The sequence below is a fragment of the Haliotis rubra genome, unplaced genomic scaffold (genome assembly GCF_003918875.1).
Source record: "Haliotis rubra isolate DU_JTF1 unplaced genomic scaffold, ASM391887v1 Scf285, whole genome shotgun sequence".
NCBI classification, from domain to species: domain Eukaryota; kingdom Metazoa; phylum Mollusca; class Gastropoda; order Lepetellida; family Haliotidae; genus Haliotis; species Haliotis rubra.
In genome coordinates, this window is record NW_025766947.1 from 239,567 (window position 1) to 267,010 (window position 27,444).

At 45.0% G+C, this 27,444-nt stretch overlaps 1 protein-coding gene across 1 annotated transcript; it reads left to right on the plus strand.

Moving 5' to 3' along the window:
- On the plus strand, window positions 1-26,964 carry LOC124281564 (mucin-17-like). Its single transcript, XM_046717508.1, has 6 exons — window positions 1-10; window positions 1,106-1,417; window positions 1,560-1,718; window positions 2,325-2,714; window positions 20,952-22,897; window positions 26,758-26,964. Exons 1-6 carry the CDS (start codon window positions 1-3, stop codon window positions 26,962-26,964), a joined length of 3,024 nt encoding a protein of 1,007 aa, XP_046573464.1.
- The last annotated feature ends 480 nt before the right edge of the window (window positions 26,965-27,444 follow it).

Here is a 27,444-nt window from a genome sequence, read left to right on the forward strand (position 1 = left end):
ATGGAAAAAGGTAAAGAGCTCTAACGGGGGATTACTGGCCTTAGCGTGTTTACCGTCGCCTGTGGCCTACTCCGACAAACGGCGGAATGTATTTGAGCAGGTATTACAGTGAAGGCTTAGATACACTCGCTAACAATACCGCCACTTGAAATGTCACGTTTGCCTTTAACTCCTAGCATTATGTTACCATGGTAACTGGACACCTGACAACGCTAGTTATGGGGGTAAAACTGGAGATGTAACTGGTTTACATTGACATTATGCGGCATCGTCCAGGAATTAAATTCCTTGCACCAGGAAAGGCAAGACATTTAAGCCATGCTGTATAAAGCAGACATATCAAAATATTAAATGGGCTCATACGAGATTTATTTTAGTCCTGTTTTATCCGGGCTTTCACCAACTTCAATTTCATTATGGCTGTTGTATTACATTGAAGCGTTACACAGATAACCTTTGGCTGGATCGGGATCAGTGTCCACGTCAAATGTCATTATGAAACTCGCGGTAGTTAGGTGTGAGGAGGCCTACATTCGTCACACCCTAGCAACTGAGTACAGTTTGAAATATATGAAATTATTCGTGAGCTTTAGAATCCAGTCACTGTGGCTCATAAAAATAATCCCTAAAATGGTGAGGTTTCCGCCAGTATTTAACACTGAAAACATCGAGTTAATGTGACCCCAGTGAACCTTTGTTCCCGATGTGTTATCATGTGTGTCGGTGTTTCACAGGGAACCAACTCAATAGTAGTCGATGCCTTACTAAGTGCTGACGTAGCCGTGTTCCTGGACGTTCCGTGTCTGCATCTGAACCTGGACACACTTCCACAATGGAGAAACAAGCGGCAGTCTTAACGTGACAAGTTAAACATATCACCTTTACTTCTAGCCGCCATGTGCAATAACCACATTTCACACTGTCTCAGTCTCCATCTTCCTATGACAGAGTCTCGACAAGGCTTAACACGGGTGCAAACAGTGCTGCAATAAATCTTAATTAGCGCAAATTGATAACCGGACGGAAGAGTAGCATCATAGCGGTGACCACAACAGACCACCTGGTTATATCGACCCCCTTCATCACACCCCTACTCCCCGTCCAGATCAGCGGTATACCGGTGACCACAACAGACAACCTGGTAATACCGAGACCTCATCACACCCCTACTCCCGTCCAGATCAGAGGTATAACTGTGACCACAACAGACAACCTGGTAATACCGACCCCCTTCATCACACCCCTACTCCCCGTCCAGATCAGCGGTATACCGGAGACCACAACAGACAACCTGGTAATGCCGACCCCCTCATCACACCCTTACTCCCCGTCCAGATCAGCGGTATAGCGGTGACCACAACAGACCACCTGGTTATACCGAACCCTCCTCACACCCCTACTCCCGTCCAGACCAACGGTATAGCGATGACCTCAACAGACCACGTGATTATACCGAGCCCTCATCAAACACCTACTCCGTCCAGATCAGCGGTATACCGGAGACCACAACAGACAACCTGGTAATACCGAGACCTCATCACACCCCTACTCCCGTCCAGATCAGCGGTATAACTGTGATCACAACAGACAACCTGGAAATGCCGACCCCCTCCTCACACCCTTACTCCCCGTCCAGATCAGCGGTATAGCGGTGACCACAACAGACCACCTGGTTATACCGAACCCTCCTCACACCCCTACTCCCGACCAGATCAGCGGTATAGCGGTGACCTCAACAGACCACCTGGTTATATATACCCCCTCATCACACCCCTCCTTCCCATCCAGATCAGCGGTATAGCAGTGATAGTAACAGACCACCTGGTTATATATACCCCCTCATCACACCCCTACTCCCCATCCAGATCAGCGGTATAGCAGTGATAGCAACAGACCACCTGGTTATATATACCCCATCATCACATCCCTACTCCCCGTCCAGATCAGCGGTATAGCGGTGACCACAACAGACCACCTGGTTATATATATCCCCTCATCACACCCCTACTCCCGTCCAGATCAGCGGTATAGCGGTGACCACAACAGACCACCTGGTTATATATACCCCATCATCACATCCCTACTCCCCGTCCAGATCAGCGGTATAGCGGTGACCACAACAGACCACCTGGTTATATATATCCCCTCATCACACCCCTACTCCCGTCCAGATCAGCGGTATAGCGGTGACCACAACAGACCACCTGGTTATATATACCCCCTCACCACACCCCTACTCCCGACCAGATCAGCGGCATAGCGATGACCTCAACAGACCACCTGGTTATATATACCCCCTCATCACACCCCTACTCCTCATCCAGATCAGCGGTATAGCGGTGACCACAACAGACCACCTGGTTATACCGACCCCCTCATCACACCCCTACTCCCCATCCAGATCAGCGGTATAGCGGTGACCACAACAGACCACATGGTTATACCGACCCCCTCATCACACCCCTACTCCCGTCCAGATAAGTGGTTTAGCGGTGACCACAACAGACCACCCAGTTATACAGACCCCCTCATCACACCCTTACTCCCCATCCAGATCAGCGGTATAGCAGTCATAGCAACAGACCACATGGTTATACCGACCCCCTCATCACACCCCTACTCCCGTCCAGATCAGCGGTATAGCAGTTATAGCAACAGACCACCTGGTTATATATACCCCCTCATCACACCCCTACTCCCCGTCCAGATCAGCGGTATAGCAGTGATAACAACAGACCACCTGGTTATATGTACCCCCTCATCACACCCCTACTCCCCGTCCAGATCAGCGGTATAGCAGTTATAGCAACAGACCACCTGGTTATATATACCCCCTCATCACACCCCTACTCCCCATCCAGATCAGCGGTATAGCAGTGATAGCAACAGACCACCTGGTTATACATAACCCCTCATCACACCCGTACTGCCCGTCCAGACCAGTGGTATAGCAGTGATAACAACAGACCACCTGGTTATACATAACCCCTCATCACACCCGTACTCCCCGTCCAGACCAGTGGTATATCAGGTAGTTCAGATTAAAGTACACGTCACCAGATAGAGGTGAAACAAGAGTTCTCTCGTTACCAGCTCCTGGGGTTTATTATGACAGTCCAACATGAGCGTCAGGGGGCCAGGCAGAAAGTGTAACTGCATTTAATCCATGATAATGATTGTTCCTGACTGATCTATGTGACTTAAGCGATTTTTCATTCATGCGCTTCAGTAATGCGAATACGCATCTGTAAAGTGTAACATAAAGTTAAAACTTGGTACAGTGTTTGAGCAGCAATAGGATGATACAGTGATCAGTGATCCAGAAAATCTGGGTTCGTTCTTCGTAAAGGGTAAACATTTTTAAACCCATCAGGGTAAATCCCTTTTTTTTATTGTTTTGAATTGTCAAAATCAGATACCCAGGTGGTGCAGTATATCCGATAGAGGCAGATAACTAGGTGGTACATCATTGCGGATACAGGCAGATAACTAGGTGGTACATCATTGCGGATACAGGCAGATAACCAGGTGGTACATCATTGCGGATACAGGCAGATAACTAGGTGGTACATCATTGCGGATACAGGTAGATAACCAGGTGGTACATCATTGCGGATACAGGCAGATAACCAGGTGGTGCATCATTGCGGATACAGGCAGATAACCAGGTGGTACATCATTGCGGATACAGGCAGATAACTAGGTGGTGCATCATTGCGGATACAGGCAGATAACCAGGTGGTGCATCATTGCGGATACAGGTAGATAACCAGGTGGTACATCATTGCGGATACAGGTAGATAACCAGGTGGTACATCATTGCGGATACAGGTAGATAACCAGGTGGTACATCATTGCGGATACAGGTAGATAACCAGGTGGTACATCATTGCGGATACAGGTAGATAACCAGGTGGTACATCATATCGGATACAGGTAGATAACCAGGTGGTGCAGTATATCGGATACAGGCAGATAACCAGATTGGTGCAAAATTACAGGTAGATAACCGGATACAGGCAGATAACAGGTGGTGCAGTAGGTGGATTCAGGTAGATAACCAGATTGGTGTAGTATATCGGATACAGGCAGATAACCAGGTGGTGCAGTATATCGGATACAGGCAGATAACCAGTGGTGGTGCAGGTATATCGATACAGGCAGATAACCAGGTGGGCAGTATATCGGATACAGGCAGATAAGCAGGTGGTGCAGTATATCGGATACAGGCAGATAACCAGGTGGTGCAGTATATCGGATACAGGCAGATAACCCAGTGGTGCAGTATATCGGATACAGGCAGATAACCAGGTGGTGCAGTATATCGGATACAGGCAGATAACCCAGTGGTGCAGTATATCGGATACAGGCAGATAACCAGGTGGTGCAGTATATCGGATACAGGCAGATAACCAGGTGGTGCAGTATATCGGATACAGGTAGATAACCAGGTGGTGCAGTATATCGGATACAGGCAGATAACCAGGTGGTGCAGTATATCAGATACAGGCAGATAACCAGGTGGTGCAGTATATCGGATACAGGCAGATAACCAGGTGGTGCAGTATATCGGATACAGGCAGATAACCAGGTGGTGCAGTATATCAGATACAGGCAGATAACCAGGTGGTGCAGTATATCGGATACAGGCAGATAACCAGGTGGGCAGTATATCAGATATCGGATACACAGGTGCAGTATATCGGATACAGGCAGATAACCAGGTGGTGCAGTATATTGGAGATACAGGCAGATAACCAGGTGGTGCAGTATATCGGATACAGGCAGATAACCAGGTGGTGCAGTATATCGGATACAGGCAGATAACCAGGTGGTGCAGTATATCGGATACAGGCAGATAACCAGGTGGTGCAGTATATCAGATACAGGCAGATCACTAGGTGGTGCAGTATATTGGATACAGGCAGATAACCAGGATGGTGCAGTATATCAGATACACAGATCACTAGGTGGTGCAGTATATCGGATACAGGCAGGTGGTGCAGCATAACCAGGTGGTGCGGTATCTCGGATACAGGCAGATAACCCAGTGGTGCTGTATATCGGATACAGGTATATGACCAGGTGGTGCAGTATATCGGATACAGGCGCAGTATATATACAGCCAGATCATAGGTGCAGTATATCGGATACAGGCAGATATGACCAGGTGGTGCAGTATATCGGATACAGGCAGATAACCAGGTGGTGCAGTATATCGGATACCAGATGGTGCGGATACAGGCAGATAACCAGGTGGTGCAGTATATATCAGATACAGGCAGATAACCAGGTGGTGCAGTATATCAGGATACAGGCAGATAACCAGGTGGTGCAGTATATCGGATACAGGCAGATAACCAGGTGGTGCAGTATATCGGATACAGGCAGATAACTAGGTGGTGCAGTATATCAGATACAGGCAGATAACTAGGTGGTGCAATATATCGGATACAGGCAGATAACTAGGTCGTGCAGTATATCAGATACAGGTATCATCCTGTTTTCAGTTCTATTCACTTGTCTTCCTGACGGGGATACACAGGTCGACACAGCCCGGCGGCCGTAGCGAGGCTTCAGGGGGCAGAGTACAAAGCCTCTCATGAAACCGACGAAGATAATTATAGAGAATAAGGCGGCTTGGGAAGGACCGAAAGCGATCATTGGAAGGGGAAGATTTGATTGTAATATTAATGTGGGTGCCCGGAATTCGGCTTCAGCTGGTTACACTCCCCTAGTGTCCTGCTTGTCAATTAACAAGGCATTGCCGAACAGTATACACAAACTGTAATCAGTCACCTGTCAGATCAAAGCCTAAACTAATTAAAGTTTGATGGCTGATTCCGTTTTGATCACCGACGGAATGTAAACAACCTAGTATTTACTGGACTGTGTTGTTATGGAGCTTTGCTTACACAGTATTAGGTTTTTGTTAAAACTTGATTGTGTGGGTGTTTTTTCTGTTTTGGTAACTAGTCACTTCACCGTTACTCTACTACTGCGAACACCAAGGCCCGGCTGCCAGACATAGTGTATCAAACAAAGGACAATACTGGTGGGTGAAGTTGTATAGTTTACGGAAGTACTAAATAATGATGAAGAAGTATCCCAAGACTATGAGAGTGAGTGATTGAGTGAGTGAGTTTAGTTTTACGCCGCACCCAGCAATATTCCTGCTATATAGCTGCGGCGTGTAAATAATAGGGTATGGACCAGACAATCCAGTGATCTACAGCATGACCATCGATCTACGCAATTGGGATACTATGACATATGTCAACCAAGTCAGCGAGCCTGACCACGCAAACCCGTTAGTCGCGTCTTACGACAACCATGAGTCATACCAATGCTTCTATCAACTCGTCGAACATCCTCTGTTAATTACGTCTTTATCATATGTCTGTATCGGTTAGTGAGTTGATCGATTATGTTGCATCGTGCCTCGACAGTGTCAGCGGTGCCCATGTTATCAACCACCGCTTTGTCTGCTCCACGGCGGAGAGTATTTGGGATAGTTCTGACACAACCTTCCCCCACTGATGCGGAACTTGTTTTCAATATTTCAGTCACATCCCGACGGGGTGGTCTTACCAGAAATGGGCTTCACATGTAATGCCACCTATAGATGGAACCCAGATTTCAGAGTACCGAGTGAACGTTTCTACCACTAGGCTACCCACCGAAAGTCGACGTATTGCTAGGTGTAGGCCATGTCAATCAGTCGTCAGTTCACAAGAATCCCCCCCCCCCCCCAGACTTAACGTCGTGACTCGCTGATTACCTTTATATTACCGAAGCCGTTTACTGTCTGATCAATGTTCTGTTAATGTTTCAAGCCCTTGCGAAAGTGGACAGTCTCTCAACGCTCGTAATGCCATATTAATCCAATACGTAATTGCACGATGAAGATGTTTCCAATGGAGTATTACAATCAGAGCGGAGTTAAAATGGTAGTAATACCTCTAATTTAACCGGTCTTCTCCAGGCGTAGATATTCTTGCGCAAGTTTAAGCACAAACTGGTTATAATAAGGGAGGAACTATATTACATGCCCCCAGCAGCTCATCAGTTGCTGCGGATGGACTTCCCCATAAAGTAAAACTAATATCAAACTGAGGCGAAGCTCCTGCACACAATCACCCCTCCGTACTGCCAGGCTGGAAACTCTCCCAGGATAATTTCCCATGGTCTCTTGTGAATAATTTGAGAAGCTAATACACATCTTTCCTTAAGGCGACTGAGCACACTTGAATATTTCATGCTTCCAATTAAAACACATCGCCATGTGGACAATTCTCATATTGATGACGATGTAACGCACAGATAGTATTATTAAACACATTTCCCCCGCTGTGAGGCGCTGTGCCGGAAACACTATCACGCGAGTCAATGCATGGCCCATGATTGCCGTCAGCACATTACCTCAGGAACTCTGTATGGTGGAGACTGCAGTGGTGTGATATGATTCACATTCGCTTGATACAGACAATAAACCTGTATACATGTACACTGAAGATCGACCTTGATACAGACAATCAAAAACCTGTATACATGTACACTGAAGATCGACCCGTGATACAGACAATAAACCTGTATACATGTACATTGAAGATCGACCTTGATACAGACAATAAACCTGTATACATGTACACTGAAGATCGACCCTGATACAGACAATAAACCTGTATACATGTACACTGAAGATCGACCCTGACAAAGACAATAAACCTCTATACATGTACACTGAAGATCGATCCTGATACAGACAATAAACCTGTATACATGTACACTGAAGATCGACCTTGATACAGACAATAAACCTGTATACATGTACACTGAAGATCGACCTTGATACAGACAATAAACCTGTATACATGTACACTGAAGATCGACCTTGATACAGACAATAAACCTGTATACATGTACATAAACCTGAAGATCGACCCTGATACAGACAATAAACCTGTATACATGTACACTGAAGATCGACCTTGATACAGACAATAAACCTGTATACATGTACACTGAAGATCGACCCTGATACAGACAATAAACCTGTATACATGTACACTGAAGATCGACCTTGATACAGACAATAAACCTGTATACATGTACACTGAAGATCGACCTTGATACAGACAATAAACCATGTGTATACAGACAATACACCTGAAGATCGATTGAAGATTGATACAGACAATAAACCTGTATACATGTACACTGAAGATCGACCCTGATACAGACAATAAACCTGTATACATGTACACTGAAGATCGACCTTGATACAGACAATAAACCTGTATACATGTACACTGAAGATCGACCTTGATACAGACAATAAACCTGTATACATGTACACTGAAGATCGACCCTGATACAGACAATAAACCTGTATACATGTACACTGAAGATCGACCTTGATACAGACAATAAACCTGTATATAAACCTGTATACATGTACACTGAAGATCGACCTTGATACAGACAATAAACCTGTATACATGTACACTGAAGATCGACCTTGATACAGACAATAAACCTGTATACATGTACACTGAAGATCGACCTTGATACAGACAATAAACCTGTATACATGTACACTGAAGATCGACCTTGATACAGACAATAAACCTGTATACATGTACACTGAAGATCGACCTTGATACAGACAATAAACCTGTATACATGTACACTGAAGATCGACCAATTGATACAGACAATAAACCTGTATACATGTACACTGAAGATCGACCTTGATACAGACAATAAACCTGTATACATGTACACTGAAGATCGACCTTGATACAGACAATAAACCTGTATACATGTACACTGAAGATCGACCTTGATACAGACAATAAACCTGTATACATGTACACTGAAGATCGACCTTGATACAGACAATAAACCTGTATACATGTACATTGAAGATCGACCTTGATACAGACAATAAACCTGTATACATGTACACTGAAGATCGACCTGATACAGATACAGACAATAAACCTGTATACATGTACATCGACCTTGAAGATCGTATGTACACCTTGATACAGACAATAAACCTGTATACATGTACACTGAAGATCGACCTTGATACAGACAATAAACCTGTATACATGTACACTGAAGATCGACCTTGATACAGACAATAAACCTGTATACATGTACACTGAAGATCGACCTTGATACAGACAATAAACCTGTATACATGTACACTGAAGATCGACCCTGATACAGACAATAAACCTGTATACATGTACACTGAAGATCGACCTTGATACAGACAATAAACCTGTATACATGTACACTGAAGATCGACCTTGATACAGACAATAAACCTGTATACAATGTACACTGAAGATCGACCTTGATACAGACAATAAACCTGTATACATGTACACTGAAGATCGACCTTGATACAGACAATAAACCTGTATACATGTACACTGAAGATCGACCTTGATACAGACAATAAACCTTGATACAGTATATACACTGAAGATCGACCTTGATACAGACAATAAACCTGTATACATGTACACTGAAGATCGACCTTGATACAGACAATAAACCTGTATACATGTACACTGAAGATCGACCTTGATACAGACAATAAACCTGTATACATGTACACTGAAGATCAGACAATAAACCTGACCTTGATATACATGTACACTGAAGATCGACCTTGATACAGACAATAAACCTGTATACATGTACACTGAAGATCGACCCTGATACAGACAATAAACCTGTATACATGTACACTGAAGATCGACCTTGATACAGACAATAAACCTGTATACATGTACACTGAAGATCGACCTTGATACAGACAATAAACCTGTATACATGTACACTGAAGATCGACCTTGATACAGACAATAAACCTGTATACATGTACATTGAAGATCGACCTTGATACAGACAATAAACCTGTATACATGTACACTGAAGATCGACCCTGATACAGACGAATACAGACAAAAACCTGTATACATGTACACTGAAGATCGACCCTGATACAGACAATAAACCTGTATACATGTACACTGAAGATCGACCTTGATACAGACAATAAACCTCTATACATGTACACTGAAGATCGACCTTGATACAGACAATAAACCTGTATACATGTACATTGAAGATCGACCTGATACAGACAATAAACCTGTATACATGTACACTGAAGATCGACCCTGATACAGACAATAAACCTGTATACATGTACATTGAAGATCGACCTTGATACAGACAATAAACCTGTATACATGTACACTGAAGATCGACCTTGATACAGACAATAAACCTGTATACATGTACACTGAAGATCGACCTTGATACAGACAATAAACCTGTATACATGTACACTGAAGATCGACCTTGATACAGACAATAAACCTGTATACATGTACACTGAAGATCGACCCTGATACAGACAATAAACCTGAAGTATACAGACAATAAATGTACACTGAAGATCGACCTTGATACAGACAATAAACCTGTATACATGTACACTGAAGATCGGCCCTGATACAGACAATAAACCTGTATACATGTACACTGAAGATCGACCTTCATACAGACAATAAACCTGTATACATGTACATGCTTACTCCACGCACTGAGTGAATACCACATAGTGTTAGTACTTTGTAGTACACGAAGCCACAGATCGATGACTGTCACATGACACCCATGTCAAGATTAGATCCGTGTCGTGTATAATTGCTGAAGGACACCCATGTCAAGATTAGATTCGTGTCGTGTATAATTGCTGAAGGACACCCATGTCAAGGTTAGGTCTGTGTCGTTTATAACTGCCGTAGGACACCCATGTAAAAGGTTAGATTCGTGTTGTGTATAATTGCTGAAGGACACCCATGTCAAGGTTAGATCCGTGTCGTGTATAATTGCTGAAGGACACCCATGTCAAGGTTAGATTCGTGTTGTGTATAATTGCTGAAGGACACCCATGTCAAGGTTAGATTCGTGTTGTGTATAATTGCTGAAGGACACCCATGTCAAGGTTAGATTCGTGTCATGTATAACTGCTGAATGACACCCATGTCATGGTTAGGTCTGTGTCGTGCATGATTGTTCAAGCAAACCCATGTCAAAGTTTGTTTTATTGTTTGTGATGAGAGCCACTGGCATCTATGTTTATCCCTGTAATCCTCTGTTATCCCTTTTTTCGTTATCATCACATTGTTATTCCGCCTTGTTAATTGGTCTTGTTGTATATATATCACCTGTTCTCTCCCTGTATCATTCTCACTTGAAAACGATACAAGAACCTGTATCGAAACGTCGTGCTCTAGAATAAAAGAAGTTGTCATCCATATATACTTGTTCTAACATATGGTAATTCTGGCAATCACATGACATTCGTTGATTGATTTTTCGAGAAAAAAATATTGGTTTTTTTTAATCTGCTAGAAAATTTGCAATCAACATGTGGCATTCAGCCACTGTAGGAATTGCTTTTCTGTGGCTCTGAACCATAACCGGGTAGTATAGAGATTGTCTGAGTTTAGGCTAGTCAAAACCTCTACATGAGACATGGAGAAGGGAATGATGGCACTGGTAGCGTTGAAAATAGAGGCATGTTTGTTGAAGTGGTAGGGGATCAGAATAGAGGTGGTGTATGTTTGTTGAAGTGGTAGGGGATCAGAATAGAGGTGGTGTATGTTTGTTGAAGTGGTAGGGGATCAGAATAGAGGTGGTGTATGTTTGTTGAAGTGGTAGGGGATCAGAATAGAGGTGGTGTATGTTTGTTGAAGTGGTAGGGGATCAGAATAGAGGTGGTGTATGTTTGTTGAAGTGGTAGGGGATCAGAATAGAGGTGGTGTATGTTTGTTGAAGTGGTAGGGGATCAGATAGTTGAAGTGGTGGTGTATGTTTGTTGAAGTGGTAGGGGATCAGAATAGAGGTGGTGTATGTTTGTTGAAGTGGTAGGGGATCAGAATAGAGGTGGTGTATGTTTGTTGAAGTGGTAGTGGGGGATCAGAATAGAGGTGGTGTATGTTTGTAGAAGTGGTAGGGGATCAGAATAGAGTTGAAGTGGTAGTGGTGTAGGTGGTGCTGTGTAGAAGTGGTAAGGGGATCAGAATAGAGGTGGTGTATGTTTGTTGAAGTGGTAGGGGATCAGAATAGAGGTGGTGTATGTTTGTTGAAGTGGTAGGGGATCAGAATAGAGGTGGTGTATGTTTGTAGAAGTGGTAGGGGATCAGAATAGAGGTGGTGTATGTTTGTAGAAGTGGTAGGGGATCAGAATACAGGTTGTGTATGTTACTCAATGTGATAAATAGCAAAATAGGGGTAGCGTATGCTTGTAGAAGTGGTCGATACCAAAATATGGTAGTGTATTCTTGTAGAAGTGATCGATACCAAAATATGGTAGTGTATTCTTGTAGAAGTGATAGATATCAAAATAGAGGTAGTGTATGTATGTTGAAGCCAGTGGCAAGTGTAATGTGTGTGACAGTGCATTAGCTCCATCAAACACATGGCTTACATATGTCCTGCAGCTAGGAGCACAAGTATAAAACACACCTACTTCATAAACCACACACTAGCTACATTCGAAAGTAACTATATTTGCAAACAGAAAAGTGAATAAGTGTATGTATAACCAGCCATGCTTAGTCCACTCTCATTAAGGTACAGTTCAACTGCTATGCAAACGGACAGGGCAGTTGGTGAAATGTTACTGAAGAACCAGTTTCACCGTGTGTCCAATTCACCACCAATGGTTTCCACAGCATCTTTTTGAAGTGCTAATTCCCTAACAACGCGAGATTTGCCCCAGTCAGTCATAACGTCCGGTGACGGTATGTTGTGGCACAGGCACACTTCCTGTACAATAACACCCCATTTCCCTGTAAACATCGCACAGACATACGAGGGAAATGATATGACCTCTGCCATGGTATCATTGACCCCTGACCTTAAGGTCGCCACTTGACATGCAGCGTGTCCTTCACGTTCAGACTGGGAGGATATACATCTGACCGTTGATACAGGGCAAGCACAAGGTTGGATGGTACACAACTCCGGTCGCTGTTGTTACACCTGGTGATTAGACACCCACGTGGCTGGTGGTCAGTGTAGGTGACCATTATGTAGTACTAACGTGCCCACATGTCTGGTGGTCAGTGTAAGTGACCATTATGTAGTACTGACGTGTACACATGTCTGGAGGTCAATGTAAGTGACCAGTATGTAGTACTGACGTGTCCACATGTCTGGAGGTCAGTGTAAGTGACCATCATGTAGTACTGACGTGTCATCATGTCTGGGGGTCGATGTAGGTGACCATTATGTAGTACTGACGTGTCCACATGTCTTGAGGTCAGTGTAAGTGACCATTATGTAGTACTGACGTGTCCACATGTCTGGAGGTCAGTGTAAGTGACCATTATGTAGTACTGACGTGTCCACATGTCTGGTGGTCAGTGTAGGTGTCGATTATGTAGTACTGACGTATCCACGTGGCTGGTGGTCAGCGTAAGTGACCATTATGTAGTACTGACGTGTCCACATGTCTGGTGGTCAGTGTAGGTGTCGATTATGTAGTACTGACGTATCCACGTGGCTGGTGGTCAGCGTAAGTGACCATTATGTAGTACTGACGTGTCCACATGTCTGGTGGTCAGTGTAGGTGATCATTATGTAGTACTGACGTGTCCACATGTCTGGTGGTCAGTGTAGGTGATCATTATGTAGTACTGACGTATCCACGTGGCTGGTGGTCAGCGTAAGTGACCATTATGTAGTACTGACGTGTCCCGAGTCTGGTGGTCAGTGTAGGTGATCATTATGTAGTACTGACGTATCCACATGACTGGTGGTCAGCGTAAGTGACCAATATGTAGTACTGACGTGTACACATGTCTGGTGGTCAGTGTAGGTGTCGATTATGTAGTACTGACGTGTATACATGTCTGGTGGTCAGTGTAAGTGACCATTATGTAGTACTGACGTGTCCACGTGTCTGGAGGTCAGTGTAAGTGACCATTATGTAGTACTGACGTGTCCACATGTCTGGAGGTCAGTGTAAGTGACCATTATGTAGTACTGACGTGTCCACGTGTCTGGAGGTCAGTGTAAGTGACCATTATGTAGTACTGACGTGTCATCATGTCTGGGGGTCGATGTAGGTGACCATTATGTAGTACTGACGTGTCCACATGTCTGGAGGTCAGTGTAAGTGACCATTATGTAGTCCTGACGTGTCCACATGTCTGGTGGTCAGTGTAGGTGATCATCATGTAGTACTGACGTATCCACGTGGCTGGTGGTCAGCGTAAGTGACCAATATGTAGTACTGACGTGTCCACATGTCTGGTGGTCAGTGTAGGTGTCGATTATGTAGTACTGACGTGTCCACATGTCTGGTGGTCAGTGTGGGTGTCGATTATGTAGTACTGACGTGTCCACGGGGCTGGTGGTCAGTGTCAATACCTACTAACAACACCCAAACATTAAATTCGTAAATTAGTTTCATATAAGACCCGCAGGTGATCAAGAAACCGACGGGGACGTAACTCTGCGGATAAAGGTCAAGATAGGCTACATTTAACCTCGGACAAAAAGTTAATTCCTGAATCGTATACATTGTGCGTTGACAACATGTACACCATTCTGTAATCTTGTCGCTGTTGGGTGATTGTCTGACACTGGAATATGATCCTCAAGTAATAGTGTCAGTTGGTGCAGGTTGACATACTGTCACGTGATGTCCTTGTGAAACATCATGGCCTTGGTAGGGGTGAACAACTTGCACAACTTCCTCTGAACGCTTTGATCCGTACTTGTGTGGCTCCACATAACTTCCTACTTCCTATATGTACTCCTCAGGCTCCATACAATACCTTTTGACTCCAAGAACGCTTTTATCCGTCCTGGTGACAGCTATGAAGGCGCTTTAGGATCAAACTTCTAATATTTCATGCAACACTGAAATTAAAATCAGTGTGTCACTTTCTATCATTTTGAAAGGGTTGTATTATATAACAATATACTGCTTCATACTGGCAGTCAAGTTATCCGAACAGGTGCCCCTAAACAGGTGACATACAGATGCGTGTACCGCCAACTCCATAATCTGGCATTTTCAGCTATTTGTTATTGACTTTTATTCAACAAAAACATAAACTCTGGAATCTCAGAACCAAAACAATCACTCTTCTCGTGCAACAATTCATCTGTAGTCGTGACTGCTCGCCCTGGCAAACATGTGAAAAGTGACATCCAATTACCATCTTGTAACGTATTACAGCCTCGGCCCTATGTGACTGTTCATACCTCAAGGCTTCGATGTCTGGAGGCTGGTGTTTGCCGGTGGGGCTGTGTTTGCCCACACAGACACAGTCCCCTGTTAAACTAGGTGAGAACAAGCTGTGGCAAAGACGGACACTTGACTGTAGGGTGACCCGTCGACGATGTGGTGTTTATACATCAAGTGACAGCGCTTCACAGTTTAGTCTTAGTTTGGGTGTTTGAACGCTGGACCTACACATAAAGTTACCGTCTTAAATTGAGTGTTGAAGGTCAGAAGGTGCTAGTGGACGCCGGGTTGTTTCTGGAGGTGTTGCAACATGTGGGTTGTGTGATCGGGCTGAATAACATGAAGCTGTTGTGACACATGCCTTGATTGATACCAGGGCTTAACTAGTAAATCACCCCTGCCTAGTAATACTGAAGTAAATGTGTACAATGGAAATATCATATGGTGTAAATGAAAGCAATGAAAAACCATTGCTGTAACACATATAATGCACTGTCTATGTCCATGTATGTAGGGATCCTTATCAAACAATTGCGGCACCAGGTGAAGCGTATCCTACTCAACCGGCGGCGTCTGTCACTAATTTCGACTACGACATATTTACCTTAACATTAGGGAAACCTATGGTACATATCAAAGCCAGGATGTAAATTGGATATCGTTTTGTCAGTGAAGTGTCCTTCATATTGTAGTTTATAGAATATTGCCACTGTACCTTCATGGAATGCTGTGCAAAAAATATCTTATCTTATCTATCTTATGTCTACGTAAATCTATTTTAGAGCATTCTGAGCCTTTAGCGTTATAACCCTGGATCAAACACATTTTGAGCAAGGGTCGGATGAAGCTGTTTGCAATCTTCGTATAAACAGCATGGTCGATTCTACCTCTAGCTGAAGCTACTTCAGGATTAAGAATGATGACAATTTGTATGGATATACAACTTCTTTTATTCTGTGAAGGGCGACGTTCCGGCATAGCTTCTAATGTCGTTGTCAAGCAATCACATAGAAATTGTCATCATTCTTCATCAACTCAACTTCTAAAATGCCCATCAAAGAGTATTTGAGGATTGCTCGACATCAGGGAAAAACTCGACTATTTCTAAGTAGCATTCGACCCTATATATAAGACAGATGAGTGGGTTCACTGGCTTCACAAATACGTTTCAGACATATGCCCTTTACACCAACATTTAAGGCTGAGTATAGGAAAGTGTAATCCCACATATACCATCTGTAATATTCGCTGTGGAAAGTCGGCATTATACCGGGAAATACAGCGTCTAGGACGATATTGCCCTCATGAATCCCTCACAATGTCTTCATATTGACGGACAATCTGACACAATAACGTAATTCCACCCCTCCCCACAAGCCCAGCACGTTCATATCTGAGTTGCGCTGGTAGTAACAAGTCATCGATGAGAGATTATTTGCTATGTAGCTAACATCCCATCAAGCTGGCGATGTACATAGCGGCTTCGTCAGTGACTGACAGAAACTGATTATGATTGGCAGGCCCAATCCGCTGTAACTAAGTAAATTGAATGAGCTTTGAGGTTCATCACATGATGGGTCTGGCGCATCCGGGGTCAACACGGAGTTTAGCTTGATTAGCGCGCTGTCACTCACTAACAGAGTCGTTCAGGAAATCAGCCTAACTCAACAGAATTGTGCGAGTCTCCTTGCACACGTCCTTGTGTTTGTAATGATGCACATAACCAGCTCGTTAGATGCATGCGCGCACGTGAGGTTGCCGGGACGTGCAGCTCTCGATGGCTGTCATCTTTGCTTTCATTCCGGATTTTTATCATTATTAATTCATTTTCGGATACCTCAAATCGAACCTATGACACCAAGAGGCATTTTGATACCAATTAATACTTAGTATTGGGTATGTTGAAGTTTAATAAGAGAACTAAGACATCGGTTAGTGGAATAGTATAAGCTGATGATGAGGACCAAATGAATGTATTAATGACATTATATGTCGTGTATTCAGTTATGTTATAAATCATGTTTATTATTCATAGATAAAAGTTTCCACCCCACAAACGAATGATCCTAACATCAAAGCATCCACAGTGACGACATACTTTAGTATTGATGGTTCAGAGGCTTTGTTTCATCCTCAGATGTTGCTAGTCCTTGCCTGTGTCGTGACGGTTGAGTTGACGGGTGTAAATAGTCACATCGTTGCGAGTCAGCTAAAAAGAAGCTGACGGGCTAAAGAAATGCTACCATAGATTTGTAAAAGCCCTAACCACAAAAGATAGATCTCTACGACGGCGGTAAACACGCACTCTTCCGTCAGCTCTGAACAGGGAGAAGCGGCTTTCATCCGAGAATAGCACCCTCTGCCACTCACGTCGCTGCCAACATCGAACAGTCCCGGCCCATCTTTCCAGGTCGACGATGTTTGGCTGTCAGCTGCTGTCCCCGGAAAGGTCCCCGGATTCCATAGGACCTCAGTCGTCTGGCAACACAGTGACCCAAGCCATGCACAGCTGATGACGTCACTGTCAGGTTTCTGAAATGCAGCGTGTGCAGATACTTGTCCTCCTGGGGCGTTATGACATGAGTTCTGCCTGATCGTGGCCTGTTTGAGGTCAGTTCTGTCTGACGATATCGCTGGTGTTATAAAAAGAATGAATGTCTGACAATCCGTTTGCATTGGTTTTATACTCATTTGGCACTTATGTTTTTCGCTTTGCGTAAAAAGCATTCAAGCCATATCTGGGCAAAATGGTGAAAAAGCATGTATTGCATGCCTTATTTCCAAGTGGTAAAAACACAGTGTTGCGTTTGGGCGATGTGTTTCATGTGATGGTGATTGCAGCTGAATTTGTAATTTTGGGTAATTTCAATTTCAAAGTGGTAACGTTACTTTAGCCCCGTCAGTTTAGGAGAACGCCCGATGAGAGACTGATGCATGACAGTGTAGCACTTGGAGGGATCACACTGGCGCGGACATGTTAAACAACATGTCACCACATGGACCATTCATATCCCGACTGACATGTTAAACAACATGACACCACATGGACCATTCACATCCCGACTGCATGTTAAACAACATGACACCACATGGACCATTCACATCCCGACAGACATGTTAAACAACATGACACCACATGGACCATTCACATCCCGACTGACACGTTAAACAACAGACATGTTAAACAACATGACACCACATGGACCATTCACATCCCGACTGACACGTTAAACAACATCACACCACATGGGCCATTCATATCCCGACTGACATGTTAAACAACATCACACCACATGGACCATTCACATCCCGACAGACATGTTAAACAACATGACACCACATGGACCATTCACATCCCGACTGACATGTTAAACAACATCACACCACATGGACCATTCACATCCCAACTGACATGTTAAACAACACTGACATGTTAAACAACATCACACCACATGGACCATTCACATCCCGACTGACATGTTAAACAACATGACACCACATGGGCCATTCACATCCCGACTGACATGTTAAACAACATGAGACCACATGGACTATTCACTTCCCGCCTGACATGTTAAACAACATGTCACCACATGGGCCATTCACATCCCGACTGACATGATAAACAACCTCACACCACATTGACCATTCATATCCCGACAGACATGTTAAACAACATCACACCACATGGACCATCCATATCCCGACTGACACGTTAAACAACATCACACCACATGGACCATTCACATCCCGACTGACATGTTAAACAACATCACACCACATGGACCATTCACATCCCGACTGACATGTTAAACAACATGTCACCACATGGACCATTCACATCCCGACTTGGTGATCCCGACACATGTTGCCAAGGGACGCAACTCTGTGACACATCGTGGTGATGTGTCTGGAGTCGTCAAACATTGACTTGACACCGACCACTGTTCTTGAAGCTTTTGGTTCTAACATTGTAACGCCAAGCTGTGAGCATTCTCACCACGACCTACAGGCCGGCTGGGACAATGAACCAGACAATCCAATTGTCATCGACTTATATCTCTCAAGTCAGCTCGAGCCCAGAAAAACTGTACCGGAAGTACAAGACGCACATAAGTTCACTTGTATCCTGAGTATGGGGAGGAGCATGCACGACAGTGACGGCATCGGACAGATCAGCATCTTAAACAGCAACAACACTGAGCATGGAGCAGGGCTTTGTTCGGGATACTCAGAGAGTGTGTGAATGAGTTCACCCAAGTAAGCTGAGACAGGTTTCCATACAAACACTAGGTTACGCACACGCACACGCACACGCACACGGAAGGTTCAGGCAGAATTTCACATATACACAGAAGTGTGAAGTACTTCACGCAGTGTGATGTTCGTTTGTCAGTAGAAGTACGGTTACATCGCAGCTGAGGTTGAGTTTTTGAGGCACATAGCGACGACTGGACTCGGAAGACTGAGACTGAAGTACATGCATCTACAGCACAGAACCATGTTGAATGCCACCACACTTCTCCTGTGTTATAAAATACGCAAGCGCAGATTTGTGTGACTATCGACTGTATTCTGCCTCAGACCACCAAGCCTATTTCCCCGTTAAGCGTCAGCGTAATCAAACCCGAGTGAATGTTTTATGAACACTACATCTCGAGGAATCAAATTTGACTGAACACCGTTCTATCTTATTTTATTCCCTGTGGTAATCGATCCGGCAGATTAGCCTTGTCAGAGCACTCTGCGATCGTCCCTCGAGAGGTGGACCCGAGATTTTCCCCGATCAGTGACTGACACAGTATCAGATACTTTAACGAAAGGTCAACCGGAGACGATGACACCAAATTCAGCTTTATTTTGTTGCCTTCTTTGAAGCCACAGCGCGTCTTTATAAAACGGATAACTACAAAAACATACATTAGTCTACAAACATACATTAGTCTACAAACATACATTAGTCTACAAACATACATTAGTCTACATTAGTCTACATTAGTCTACATTAGTCTACAGACGGACAGGTCGCGTGTTTTCCTGGGCGGTTCATCAGTATCTTGTCGAAAGTAGCCAGACACGGATGCTATATTGATGACACGATCAAAGTGTACACTGGGCATCTAGATTAACCACTCCTTGTGATACCCACCCCCACCCCACCCCACCCCCACACACACGCTCCCTATTATGAGCCTTGATCTACCTGCTTGTGCTTAAGGGTTACACGAAGTAGTTGTATACTTTGTCATAGAACGTTGCAGCATCATGTAACGTGAAAACTTGGGTTCAAACCAGTGAAAAAAAAACCTCACTCACCCACAGGGTATAATAGTTACAATATACCAGTTACAGAGAAATAAGACTCCCATATGAAAGGCTGGTGTCACATTCCCATCTCCAGTAATCTGGTGTCACATTCCCATCTCCAGTAATCTGGTGTCACATTCCCATCTCCAGTAATCTGGTGTCAGATCCCATCACAGTGTGTGACCAGTGATATCAACACCCCGTCTTTACACAACTGGTGTCACACCAATTGGTATCACGACCCTTCCTAAAGATCACTGTTGACGCAGTTCCTTCTCTAAACAATAGGCCCGGACACAGCATATCCCACCCTGCTGGTAACACGGACACAACCCGGACACAGCATCTCCCACCCCTGCTGGTAACCCGGACACAACATATCCCACCCTTGCTGGTAACCCGGACACAACATATCCCACCCTTGCTGGTAACCCGGACACAACATCTCCCACCCTTGCTGGTAACACGGACACAACATCTCCCACCCTTGCTGGTAACCCGGACACAACATATCCCACCCTTGCTGGTAGCCCGGACACAACATATCCCACCCTTGCTGGTAACCCAGACACAACATATCCCACCCTTGCTGGTAGCCCGGACACAACATATCCCACCCTTGCTGGTAACCCGGACACAACATATCCCACCCTTCCTGGTAGCCCGGACACAACATATCCCACCCTTGCTGGTAACCCGGACACAGCATATCCCACCCTTGCTGGTAACCCGGACACAACATATCCCACCCTTGCTGGTAACCCGGACACAACCCGGACAGCATCTCCCACCCTTGCTGGTAACCCGGACACAACATCTCCCACCCTTGCTGGTAACCCGGACACAACATATCCCACCCTTGCTGGTAACCCAGACACAACCCGGACAGCATCTCCCACCCTTGCTGGTAACCCGGACGGACAACATATCCAACCCTTGCTGGTAACCCGGACACAACATATCCCACCCTTGCTGGTAACCCGGACACAACATATCCCACCCTTGCTGGTAACCCGGACACAACCCGGACAGCATCTCCCACCCCTTGCTGGTAACCCGGACACAACATATCCCACCCTTGCTGGTAACCCGGACATAACATATCCCACCCTTGCTGGTAACCCAGACACAACCCGGACAGCATCTCCCACCCTTGCTGGTAACCCGGACACAACATATCCCACCCTTGCTGGTAACCCGGACACAACATATCCCACCCTTGCTGGTAGCCCGGACACAACATATCCCACCCTTGCTGGTAACCCGGACACAACATATCCCACCCTTGCTGGTAGCCCGGACACAACATATCCCACCCTTGCTGGTAACCCGGACACAGCATATCCCACCCTTGCTGGTAACCCAGACACAACATCTCCCACCCTTGCTGGTAACCCGGACACAACATCTCCCACCCTTGCTGGTAACCCGGACACAACATATCCCACCCTTGCTGGTAACCCAGACACAACCCGGACAGCATCTCCCACCCTTGCTGGTAACCCGGACACAACATATCCCACCCTTGCTGGTAACCCGGACACAGCATATCCCACCCCTGCTGGTAACCCGGACACAACATATCCCACCCTTGCTGGTAACCCGGACACAACCCGGACAGCATCTCCCACCCTTGCTGGTAACCCGGACACAACATATCCCACCCTTGCTGGTAACCCGGACACAACATATCCCACCCTTGCTGGTAACCCAGACACAACCCGGACAGCATCTCCCACCATTGCTGGTAACCCGGACACAACATATCCCACCCTTGCTGGTAACCCGGACACAACATATCCCACCCTTGCTGGTAACCCGGACACAACATATCCCACCCTTGCTGGTAACCCGGACACAACATATCCCACCCTTGCTGGTTACCCGGACATAACATATCCCACCCTTGCTGGTAACCCGGACCTATCATATTCCACCCTTGCTGGTAACCCGGACACAGCATCTCCCACCCTTGCTGGTAACCCGGACACAACATATCCCACCCTTGCTTGTAACCCGGACCTATCATATCCTACCCTTGCTGGTAACCCGGGCCTATCATATCCCACCCTTGCTGGTTACCCGGACACAACATATCCCACCCTTGCTGGTAACCCGGACACAGCATCTCCCACCCTTGCTGGTAACCCGGACACAACATATCCCACCCTTGCTTTTAACCCGGACACAGCATATCCTACCCTTGCTGGTAACCCGGACCTATCATATCCCACCCTTGCTGGTTACCCGGACACAACATATCCCACCCTGCTGATTACAAAGTCAGAGGTAAGAAAGTTATTATGTGTTCTTATGTACGTGCGTTCGTGTGTGCGTGTGTGCGTGTGTGTGTGTTTGCGTGGTGACGATGAATGTTCTATACCATTCCATAGGATCTTTTTCTTCGGGTCTTTTGTTCACAGACATCATGACAGGACTGCCCTGAGACCGTAACGTTTCATAGCTATTCCCTGGAGAGAGAGTCATCTGCATACACAGCGCACAAATATTTGCTATTTGCTGTATCACTGCTTTTAATTTCAGTTACATAAACTAGACAGCGACGTACAGTCGACCAGTACACCAGATGTAGCAATCGACTGGCATGTATGGTGGACTCAGATCTGTTCTCATTCCCATGAAGACTCCATGTTATATTGCACTTTACCAGAAGCCGACACATGTTTCGGAACACTGTGAGTCAGAATTCTCCAACATTGTGTTTTACATGGTGATTAGAGAATATAGCTCTGACAGATTTCTCCAGATAAGTTGATCAAGTCCCACCCAATGAGATAATCGATTGAATGGTACGGCTGACACGTGCAGTTAATGACCTAAGTGACCACCTACAGCTCTCATCAAGCCCTCTGCGAGTTAGCGTGCGATCATTACTCTGCTCTAAGTGATTCTTCAAAGCAGCTCCGTGACACTTCATGCCTTCTCTCTCTCTGTTGTAAGAACGTTCCAAATGTTCCCAGCAGTTCAAACAATCCTGCATCCTTTTTATTAGTACAAGAAAGAAGTTTAGCAGACATTATTACCATACGTTACTATTAATGGTAACTCCAGAAGACATTATTACGACACGGTCAGCTGTATCGGCTGTGTCGGTAAACAGTATGGCTTTACTTTACTCAAACCGAGGAATATACATGACGTTATGACAGCTCTTTCCAGGGCAGCATCACGAGACATCACGACACCGCTGATCTGTCTTCAGATAGTGTTACAGGACTGTACTGTACTGATCTGTCTTCAGATAGCGTTACAGGGCTGTACTCTACTGATCTGTCTTCAGATAGTGTTACAGGACTGTACTCTACTGATCTGTCTTCAGATAGCGTTACAGGACTGTACTCTACTGATCTGTCTTCAGATAGCGTTACAGGGCTGTACTCTACTGATCTGTCTTCAGATAGCGTTACAGGACTGTACGTTCAGGACTGTACTGATCTGTCTTCAGATAGCGTTACAGGACTGTACTCTACTGATCTGTCTTCAGATAGCGTTACAGGACTGTACTCTACTGATCTGTCTTCAGATAGCGTTACAGGACTGTACTCTACTGATCTGTCTTCAGATAGCGTTACAGGACTGTACTCTACTGATCTGTCTTCAGATAGCGTTACAGGACTGTACTCTACTGATCTTTCTTCATATAGTGTTATAGTACTGTACTCTACCGACCTTTCCATAGTAATTTTTGCCATGCGTTAAAACTGTTTCAGTCGACATTATTACAGCCCGTCCCATTTAGGGTTTATTAGCAGACAGTAATACAGGTCACCGCATTACCCGCTTTATCAACCCTGTAACTTACTAGATGAGCTTCCTTATTACAGTATCATGTTACAGTGCACGGAAGCGGCAGCACTTAATACCGATCCTCTGTCAGCTTGCGTCGTACACCACAACATCATCGAAACCACCAGCCAGTAGATGGTATTTAAGATTTTCAACTAATACCTGACTCGAGAATCTCAAGCAAGACCGGATGCCACGATACACAGTCATAATGACTTCACAAACAGAAATCAATTTCCTTTGACCCTCAAAGGCTTCCATAGATCTGTTGTCCCTCCAGTGACAGAGCACATGAAATATCAGCCAGGATTAATCCCGCGAAGAAAGCATTTCAAAGGGAGACACATGATTAAAACTATCACCCTTGCAGTTAATGATTTTGGAGGGAACACACTCCATTACAATCAGTTTGAAGCCATACACCTCAGACAAAATACGAATATGAATTAGCAAATTATCCAGCCCTAGGCGTCAACGATTCATGTCACCTTAATCAGAGTCTGCCATAATGCAACAAAGAGGAAGATTAACTCTGAAAGGAAGATGTAGCTAGCGGGCGTTTAGTACTGGACAAGGAGGGAGGATGTCCATGAAATGAAGAAGGCAGAGGATTTACTTTGAAGATAGGACGCACCAAATACTGTTAAAACTAATATGTGAAACCCAGGGTCATTCGCAGACTATATATTGAAGATATCTATGACACTGAGATTATTCATTTTGCTGGTCCATACATTTCATCTCTTTGCTGTTTCATGTAAAAACAGTATTTCCCTATCATAAATTGTGCTGAACATTTCAAATTTCAATAAATACGTTCTGTTCTATTTCAGGGTAATGAGTTCGTCAAGGACATATTGTAAAATGAGATAGTCCTTTTCGGAGAAAAATGTTCATGTGCTTTCAGCATTGCGGGTTCGATGAAGTATCCCATGCTCGGAAATTGCTTTGAGACCAACGCGGTCATAATATTCTGAATAAATACCGCAAATCTGCAAACAGATTACTGAACATCGACATTAGAAAAATACTCTCTCTCTCTCTCTCTCTCTCTCTCTCCTCTCTCACCTCTCTCTCCTCTCTCTCTCTCTCTCTCTCTCTCTCTGCCTCTCTCTCTCTCTCTCTCTCTCTCTCTCTCTCTCCTCTCTCTCCCCTCTCTCTCTCTCTCTCTCTCTCTCTCTCTCTCTCTCTCTCTCTCTACCTCTCTCTCTCTCTCTCTCTCTCTCTCTCTCTCTCTCTCTCTCTCTCTCTCTCTCTCTCTCTCTCTCTCTCTCTCAAGTGTATGTGTTGGTGTGAGTGAGTGAGTGAGTGAGGGAACGTTAACAACAACACATAACAACTAGAGTGTGGTAGATTCTGGTTTAAAGCCGCCTTTACCAGACCCCCATCACACATTGTACCCATGTGGGGAATCAAATCCGGGTCTTCGGCCTGACACGCTACAGCCACGCTGCCACATCACCGCTCCTGGACAGCTGACGGACCTTCTCTGTGGAGATCTTTTCGATGTAGTTATCAATGCCATAAACAAACTGGACTATTTTCAGTGTATACTATATTTAACATGATAAAGGTTGCTCATGTATTGCTATTGGTATGTCATAACTGTTTCAGTACCAACAGGGGAAGAGTGAGTGAGTAAGTTACGTTTTATCCCGCTTTTAGCAATATTCCAGCAATATCACGGTAGGGTACAGCAGAACTGGGCTTCACACATTTTTTCCCATGTTGGGAACCGAACCCGGGTTTCGGCGTGACGAGCAAGCGCTTTAACCACTAGGCTGCCCCACCGCCCCCTAACAGTGGAAGAGGATCGTAAAACATGAAACCACTCTGACAGAATATTGCCTCATCTGCATTCACGTGTACATTTACACAGGCGTGTCATCTAGAGAATACACGCACTCATCAGGTCATGAATTAACTTCATCAAACGCTTCCAGCTGATAGATACCGACGACGGGCTATGTAAACACACTGAATTGATACATCTTTGCCATATGATGAGGCCATGTCTCTTCATATCGTTAACTGACAGTGAAACCAACCTTTCTGTTGTTTCTTTGATGTCGCATATGAAACGCCACTATCTCACGACAAACCATATTTCTTCATTATGTTCGCTTTAGCCGAGAAGGACTGCAATGTGCAAAGATGAATAGGACCTTTTATGTACGCTTCTATTTATTACGCTTCATTGCGGGAGATTTATTTCAACAAATGTCAGATATTTGCACATCAAAGTCCAAAACATGAATCATGTATTCCACAGATAAATAGATAGCACCGAGGTCTTCAGGATGCCACACTCATAACACATGCTGAACATTTGCCTCGTTCAGTGGGAGTGGTTATTGTACTCCAGTCTCCAGTCCCCACTCTCCAATCTGCAGTCTCCAGTCTGCAAGTCTCCCGTCTCCCGTCACCCGTCTCCCGCCTCCCGTCTCCCGTCTCCAGTCTCGTCTCCAGTCTCGTCACCAGTCTCCAGTCTCCCGGTCTCCCAGTCTCTAGTTTCCCAGTCTCCCAGTCTCCAGTCTCCCTGTCTCTAGTTTCCAGTCTCCAGTCTCCAGTTTCCTGTCCCCAGTCTCTAGTCTCCAGTCTCCCTGCCTCTAGTTTCCAGTCTCCAGTCTCCACAATCAGCTGTATCTACACAACAGTAAAACGTGTTCTTCCGGTGACGTCGGGTGGTAACTGTGAGAATGTCCCAACTGTGGGTAGGGCGAGGGATCACCACTGCGCTCCAACAACCTGTCATCCCTGTCCGAATCCGGCTGTCATGATTTCTAGGTTTATCAGCAAAGTCTAAACCCCTTACAACCAACAAACAGGTGGGTCTAAACCCCTCGCAACCAACACACAAGTGGGTCTAAACCCCTTACAACCAACACACAGGTGGGTCTAAACCCCTCGCAACCAACACACAAGTGGGTCTAAACCCCTTACAACCAACACACATGTGGGTCTAGACCCCTCGCAACCAACACACAGGTGGGTCTCGACCTCTAACAACCAACACACAGGTGGGTCTA

Coding starts and splice junctions, on each gene's coding strand:
- LOC124281564 (XM_046717508.1), top strand. Junction 1,418..1,559: donor TACTCCCGTCCAGACCAACG/GTATAGCGATGA, acceptor ACTCCCGTCCAG/ATCAGCGGTATAACTGTGAT. Junction 1,719..2,324: donor TACTCCCGACCAGATCAGCG/GTATAGCGGTGA, acceptor CTCCTCATCCAG/ATCAGCGGTATAGCGGTGAC.